This window comes from Drosophila willistoni, assembly GCF_018902025.1.
Source record: "Drosophila willistoni isolate 14030-0811.24 chromosome XL unlocalized genomic scaffold, UCI_dwil_1.1 Seg142, whole genome shotgun sequence".
NCBI classification, from domain to species: Eukaryota; Metazoa; Arthropoda; class Insecta; order Diptera; family Drosophilidae; genus Drosophila; species Drosophila willistoni.
Genome location: NW_025814053.1, coordinates 6,942,115 through 6,950,184, shown reverse-complemented (window position 1 = coordinate 6,950,184; position 8,070 = coordinate 6,942,115). Strand labels below are relative to the sequence as shown.

At 35.8% G+C, this 8,070-nt stretch overlaps 1 protein-coding gene across 1 annotated transcript in view; it reads left to right on the top strand.

The window, feature by feature from the left end:
- Window positions 1-1,024: 1,024 nt before the first annotated feature.
- LOC6644818 (protein sidekick) overlaps window positions 1,025-8,070 on the top strand; it is a gene marked incomplete at its 5' end in the record, with an annotated part of 31,992 nt that continues 24,946 nt past the window's right edge. Inside the window, one exon of the mRNA XM_047011598.1 lies at window positions 1,025-1,235. Coding sequence (XP_046867554.1) covers window positions 1,025-1,235 — 211 coding nt within the window. The remainder of the gene's footprint in view (window positions 1,236-8,070) is intronic.

The window sequence follows — 8,070 nt, the reverse complement described above, 5'->3', positions numbered from 1 at the left end:
TTAAAATTCCCAAAAATTAACGAATTATAAATGTTAAACTTGCAAATCGTATTTTGGTTATCTATAGAAACAAATCGATAAAGTTTTGCTTGTAAGGTATTGATCACTAACTTACCATTCTTCAGTACACAAAATAGTTTTAGTTATGACTCTGTTTTGTTTATTTATTTTTTTTTTTTGGTGTATAACTAACTCGATATACCCGATGATACAACAGATGCATTTCCTCCTGTTGATGGCTTTTCGTTGTTGCATTGTACAAAAACACATCTGTAATCGATCTGAATGAAGATATATGCACACGTCAATACATATATATGTATGTATGTAGGTACCTCATACCCATAGAAGTATTTCTACTGCTGGTTCGTTTGCAGTCGAATTCTTCTATTGTTATGAAATGCTAACGAATGGTTGCCAATCCATTTTATTTTCTTAATTAAGAAAAAACTTTACAATCGCGCACACACACAAAAAAAAATTTCTATGTATATGTAACTATGATATTGTAATAGTAAAGGAAGATATACAACATGGCCATATTGAATGTTCGTACAATTAAATTTTAACACATTTAAATTTGTTAATTAGACTGAAATAAATGTGCAAAGTATGTGAATTTAAATATTCTTGATTCGAAATTGAATACGAAAGAAAAAAGGTTTTTAGTTGAGTAAGAAAGTTTTCTTTCTAAGATATAAGATCCTCAATAGGAATAAGTGTAAAGTTCTTTAATCTGTCATTTGCATAGTTTTAGTTATTATTAAGGAGCTTTCATGCACTCCTTTAGCTACTAAAGATTGGAACAGAGATTCTCCAGATATGGGTTAACTTTTAAAAAATAGAAAAATTTCCACTTAAATTATATCTTTGAATTCTATACATAAGTTGTAAATTTTGTGATACTATGTCAAGAAAATGTGTAAATAATTAATATCGTCCTTTAAATTGTATTTTAAGTTAATCGTCAATATAAATTGAAATGTGTTTATATTTAATATAATTTCTCTTATTTTTTTATGTTACAGAAGCTGTTAGCTCTTCTGTTGCTCTTGCTCCTGTATCACTTCTGCCACAGCAGCAGCAGCAACAACAACCACAACAACAACAGCAGCAGCAGCAGCAAGTGGTGCAGCAACAACAACAGCAAGCACCACGTTTTACCACACATCCGTCGTCATCGGGATCCATTGTTAGTGAAGGAAGTACAAAGATTTTACAGTGTCATGCTCTGGGTAAGTTGTTTTTTCGTCTTGGACTTTGTTTTTTTTTTGTTTCTTCACTCACTCCATGTAATCCCAACAATAAGTTTCATCTAAACATTACACTTGTCCTTCAAAAACTGCCTGACAGCTTAGCTAAGCCTTCGGTGGGTGGGTGGTTGGGTTTTGGTTGCTAGGTTGGCTGGTTGGTTCGTTGGCCAAGTTTATGTGTGGCCCAGATGGGTGTAAAATGAAACCATAAACGTAAACACTTTTCCATATTGTGTGCCCCTTTTCCCCCTTGTCATTGTTGTTTAGTTTCATCAAGCTTGTGCGCGCTTTTTGAAAGATAATGAAGTAGAAAAACAATAACTTTTATGGGGTTTCTACAAAAGAGAGAGCAAGCAAAGCAGGCGCCCACCTAAAACACATCTTCAAAAAAAAAAAAAAAAACAACAAAAAATTGTATACCTGTAATCCTTTGAGCCATGGAAAGATGGTAGTAAGTCGACAACGCTTTAGGGCGTGTCCAGCTCATGTTCACCGCCTGGTAATGTGCGTGTCCCTGTCTCTCTCCCCTCTCCTTCTGCCTGCTTTTGACAGGTTCAAGTATCGGTTTCATATTATGTGCCAAAAAGAAGAATGAATACCTTTTGCTACGAAACCGAGTAGCAGTCCCACACACAGGAGTCGAAGACTGATATTGGCCTTAAGGCAATTTGTTGTCTGAATGACAAGGACGTGACCCGTTTTGGGTTGTACTCCTTCCTCTAGCTGTTGTTATTGTTCTTCTTGTGTTTTCTTTTTACCCAAAAATTTGCCAGATAATCACAATTTGGCTTCTCAATTGTTAAATTACAATTATTGATTTTTGAAGAAGCCTTACAAATAATAAAAAAAATTCCCAAATTAAAGCAAAAGACACTCCCCCAGGACACTCAAACTCAAAAGTAAATGATCACAACTTTTGTTTGCAGAAGATCTACTCAACTCAGATTAAATTTCATAGTGGTTAAATGGGACTATTAGCTATACAAGATCGTCCAAGTCCAAGTCATTTTACTAATATTGAAATTCTAAAAGATCAAAGAGCATTGCTTAGTTTATATTCAAGAGAAATGTGAACGAATGAAAATGCCATGCGAATACAGACGATGTGAATTCAACGAGACCCGGCTGTAATTTAAAAGAATATGAATGGCCCTTATTGACTGCCAAGTGATTCTCCCTTTTTTTTTCCCCCACCACAAGACATATATGTACAAAATATATGTATGTATGTGTATGTACGTTGCATGCATCATCGTCATCTTTAATGTGTTTGTCAACTCGTAGTGCTGCTCAAACTATCAGCTTTAGAATGCAAAAGTTCCTTGATGTCAATTGATTTGCTGCCTGTTGATGGTTTTTTTTGTTGTAATACCCATGAATGTGTGTGTGTGTGTGTGTCTGCGTGTGTCTGAGTAAATGCGTGCGCTTATGTGTAAGATTTTATGCGGATCTATGCAACGTTAGCCTACAGAAGAGCCATGCACTTTGCATAAGCTGCAAGCGGGCAAAACACACAAAAATACCTAACAAAAAAGTACAAAAAAAAAAACACCGTGCAAAAAGGAAAAACCAAAAAAAATGCAAATCTTTTTAGCTGCTCTTTGGTGTCACAGAGATGCCATGGCAGCAGCAACAACATCCACATCGGCATCGCTCATGCACTCAGTCACTTTGGCGCTTTTAGCTGTCAACACACAGAGATGTGTACGAGACTATATATTTGGATAAAGGGATATGTGTCTGTGTGTGCATGTCCTTAAACTCACCTCCACCCCCGTTTCCCCTTTACCACATGAGTTAGATGCTATTGCCTTGTTTTTTTTTTTTTGCTTTTGTTTTTGCAAGTAAAAACGAGTTTTGCCCCGCTATGTTTTCTTTTGCGGCCATAAAACAAAACTTAATGCAATAAAAATCTAAAATATGCATTAGATACAGTATATGGCTCAAAGCCCTTATGAACTTCCCTAGGACTTTGTTCGATTCAGTTTTGAAAGGCCATTGGCGACAGCAATTAGAAGTTGTTTTTCAACCTTTATCATTTCAAAATTTACCTTTTGGGTAAAGACAAAATATCTTTTAGATGGCATTTTAAAAATAAAGAAAAAAATTCCATGGTATCCTAGATTTGTTACAGAAGAGAATAGAAAGGAAAATATGTATGTGTAGATTTATGATGGTAGTCTAAGTATTGTATCTTGACAAAGCCAAACAAAATGCAATGCAATGCGCTAAAGAGACCAAGCAAATGGGGTGACGATTGCTTGGAAAATATGTATGTACATGTTGGTATGTTGGTAACTAGAGTGGGAGACTGGGGGAGGGGGAGTGGCAGGCTGTTGGCTGTTGGCGGGTTGCCTGGTTGCATCTCAAATGTAGCGCATTCACTTGCAACAAAGACTTTTATGGCAACAACAAAAGCCGACGACGATGAGAAGAAGCTGCTGTTTTCAGAGCAAAGAAAAAGAAGAACAAGAAGTTGGGAAAAAAGTAAAAAAAAAAAAGTGCCATGCCAAAAGTAATAGAAAAAAACCTAAAGAAGACTGAGAAACAGGTAGAGAAAGGAGGACGAGGAGGAGGCGGTGTAAAGGGCGGGTTGAGGGGTTTTGTGCGTGGCGGCTTGGTTTGGTTTCCGTTTCTCTTTCTTTGCTTCGTTTTTTTTTTCTTTATTTTTTTGCAACAAACAGAAGAAGCCAAAAGAAAACCCAACCTAAATGGTAAGCTGGAAAATTGTAAACTATTGTTTCTCTCCTGTTTGTCGCATTTTTCTAAAGACCCAAATAGTGAAACTTGCTGCCAAAGAGCAGCAGCACCAACAGCAACAGCAGCAACAGCAACAGCAACAGCAACAGCAACAGAAGGGAATCAAAGGTAAAGGGTTGGTGAATGCATGTTTTTTTTTTCTCTATATTTTGGTTCTTGGTATGTTTTTTTTTTGTTTCTGCTAACAGTCGCTATCAGCTAGAAAAACGAAGAGAGAGAATGAGAATGAGAGAGTGAGACAGGCATCCAGGCAGGACAATAACACTGGAGGGGCCTTCAATCCAAATATGCGTTATGCCTAGAGCCTAATAAAAATAAAAAAAACCCACTAAAATGATTGCAAATTCAAGCTTCTTCATACATATTTAATGCCTTGAGAGATTTTTTAGTTTAAACATTTTGAAGGCTTTGCATATTTATTCAAAAACTGACGTTTTTCTAATTATTTCATCACATATGTAAATATTTCCTTTAGTCAAAAAAAAAACGATTAAACTTCTTACACAGTTATACAGAATTATCCTTTTTGGCTTTATATTTGAATTGAATGATAATCCATTGCCTAAGGACTTCTTTGTCACTCTAAAGTTAAAGTTCTGATTTGGCAAATGTCAACAAAATTCAATGTGAAAATTAAATCTTGTTGTAAGAAAAAAAAAAGTTATTACAGTTTTACCTGGGCATCAAAAGAATGACATAATTTAGACCACACAAGATGAAAATTCTCTTATCAGAGCAAAAACCAAAACTGGACAAGGAAAAAAATTGTCTTGCCAACAGATGAAATCAACCCAACAAGGGTATATTGTGGTTAAAGCCAAAATGTAGAAAATGTAGGAGACAAGCCATTTGTTTTTTCTTTTTTGGAAATCTGTGTGAGTGTTTGTGTGGGTTTTGTGTGGAGCAAAAAAGTGAAACAAGAACAACTTATATAAAACAAGAACAGCAATAGACCCTAAAGAAGCGGTGAACGTGAAGTGTAAATCCTTTTAGGGCACTTTTTAAGTTTACTTAAATTCGAGTCCAACAACAGCTAGAATGCGCAACGAAAGAAAGAGAGTGAGGGGCGACCGTGGGATAAGGAGGGGAACAGAGCTATAAACAAACACATGGTGTTGCCGCTGGTTAAATGCCCGAGTACTAAATTTGTAAGTAGCAACTGCAACAGCAACACCAACAGAAGCCAAAGAAAGGAAATTGAATATACTCTATGACGATTTTCAATATACTCTATGCCGATTTTCAATATACTCTTTAGAAAGTATTAGCCAAATTTTCTAGAATAAGTTTTTGAAATTCGTCTTAAGTTATGTAACTCCGGAAGAACTTTGATGCTTGATCTCTTCTGATCTAATGATTCGGTTGTTGATAAAGAAAAACATTGAGAATATAGTTAATAAAATAAGCTTAGAGCTTGATCTATCTTGGATGATGAACTTAGCAGTAAGTTGTTATCGATCATTAGTTAGTTTCACTCTCCACGGAAAGAGTATATTAGATCTAAGAGGTTGCTTGTTTCAGGCTTTGTTTCAAAGTTAGCCGGCGCATTGCCACTGTGCATAATTTACCAAACATGTGCTAGAGAGTTGCCACACACAAGCTGACACACACACACAAAGACACACGCACGATGCTACACCACAAATAAAAATAACAAAAGAAATATATGTGTATATATTGTAAAAAGCTGCAACAACAATAAAAAAGAACTATCGAGTTAGAGGTGTAGAGAGAAATTAAAAGACAAATGTTATGTGGTTTTAAATAATACAAAAAGTGCAAAATGCAGTGTGAAAAGAAGCGGTTAAAAAAGCAATAAAATAAAATTATTTAAGCCGAAATTAAACAAAAAATACATTCTAACACAAGTTATGTTAACTTTGTCATCATTTTCGAAAGTACATTGAATAATTTTTAATAAGATGCAAGCCGCTTACAAGACATAATCCAGAAACTGGACAAATTGATACTGATAAGGTAGAGTCTATGTAGTTATTCAATAGGCAAAGAAGTTTCACTTTGTCAACAGTTTTAGTTAGTTTTGCCAGGTAGTAGAAGTATGTCTTTTAAACTTTAATATTATTTCAGTTGAAAGGCTATGAGGAAGGAAGTTAACTGCCAATGCCTTTGCACCAATACAAGCTGTGCGTATCAATGACAAACTGACTGGCCAGGCCAGTCCCATACAAAATGGGAGTAACAGATGGTCTGATAGTTGACATTTTCAAGTCGATAACTTTTGTCTTTACGGGGGGTCAGGAAGAGCAAGGTATGTCTGTATGTATGTAGGGGTTTGTACTAACATTACAGGCATCGATGGCCTGCAGAGAGTTACCATTCACTGGCTCCTGACCCAGTGCAACGAGATAGAAACTGAGCTTTTGATGGTTACTCCCGGATGTTTTTTACTTTCAAAAATCAAACTTCTCTTTTGCAGCACATTCAAACAAGGAATCCTTTTATACCCTTTATAGCCTTGCTGCCTTGTCTCCGTGTTTGGTAAGCCGACAATCAATTGCTCTCAATTAGTTTTTCCAAAACTAATTGGAACGATTAGTCAATGTTTCAGTAAAGATCAATACACTTAAACGCAATATTTCCCTTTAATCCATATGAATTAGTTGTGTCGTTTGAATAAAACTTAATTATGATAAAGCTTCTTGTATAAATTGTTGCTAACAAATAAGTTAACTTTGCGCTACAAAACATTCGATCAACTTGAGTATACCTTGAAAGAGAAGAAAAAGTGTTAGGGTAAAATCTTTTTAAATGCATTTGAGCACTTCAATCAAGAGAAACAGCCACAAATCAAACAATGCCACAACGGTTGGTGATGAGAGTCACAGTGACTATGCGAGATCCAGTGGCACACACACACACACATACATACACATATATACGAACACATCCTTACATTTATATATATCTAAATGCAATTTGTTGCGGTACGTCAGTCGCTGCCTGTTTATTGAATTTATATATATATATAGGTATTTATTTTTTTATATGCAGTTTGCGTAAACAATGGCAGAATGATTGAATGACTGACTAAATGACGGACTGAGAAAATGTTTGACAATAAGTCACTGTCAGTGGCCTTCAAACAAGTGTTTTTGTTGTATTTTTTATAGCATACTTATTTGGGTCAACATATTTTGAACCCTTGTTGGGCCAATTTTCAAGTGACAAATCAAATTTAATTGCTTTGATTTTGAAATTGGAAAGCTTATGTGCATAAGCAAATTTACTTAAAAGTTGATTTCCATCATGGATTTGGCCATAGCAAAGAAATGCAAATGTGTTGTTTGTTTTTGGTTAACTTTTGTGTGAGTTGGACTTAAAGGGTTTGTCAGTTCAGTTATTAAAAACTCATTACACACGCACACACACATACAGAGAGAGAGAAGCGCATATGAGAAAAGGATAGTCCATATGGATATACGTTTGGGATTTTCTGGCCTGCTTATTTGGGCTTTCATTTCGATTTAGCGATGACACATATCGCTAGAGAAAGGTTTTTTTTTTGGGTGTTTGTCTGCTTTTCCTTCTTTTTACTTTTTTGTTCTGCTACTGTTGACTAACGGCACTTTGGGATGTATGTGTGCGTGTGTGTGTGTGTGTGTGTGTGTGTATGTGTATTTGCCGTACCATTCCCCAAATTGTAATTTTATAGCAGCGTCATTGCCCAAAATGCTCAAATAGACTTTTCCCTTACTTCACATTTGGTTGGAAAGAAAGATGAGATGAGATGAGATGAGACGGTGGTGTTAGTGTTGTTGGAGAATAAGAAGTAGGATGAGGCGATGGGATTTGGGATAGGTCGATGAAAACTTTTTGCCTTTTTTTGCTGCTCTTTTTATACTTTTCGTTCTTTCTTTCCATTCTTCTTGTTCTATTTCTTCGCCTTGTGTGCGCCGAAACACTTGACAAACTTTTCATCTGCTTGATACTTATTCAAGTTGTAGTAGTTTTCTTTCTTGCTTTCTTTCTTTTTTTGGTTCGTTCGGACTTGCATTTTGGACATGGACTTTGCTGGCGGCTGGCCGACTTACTGGCC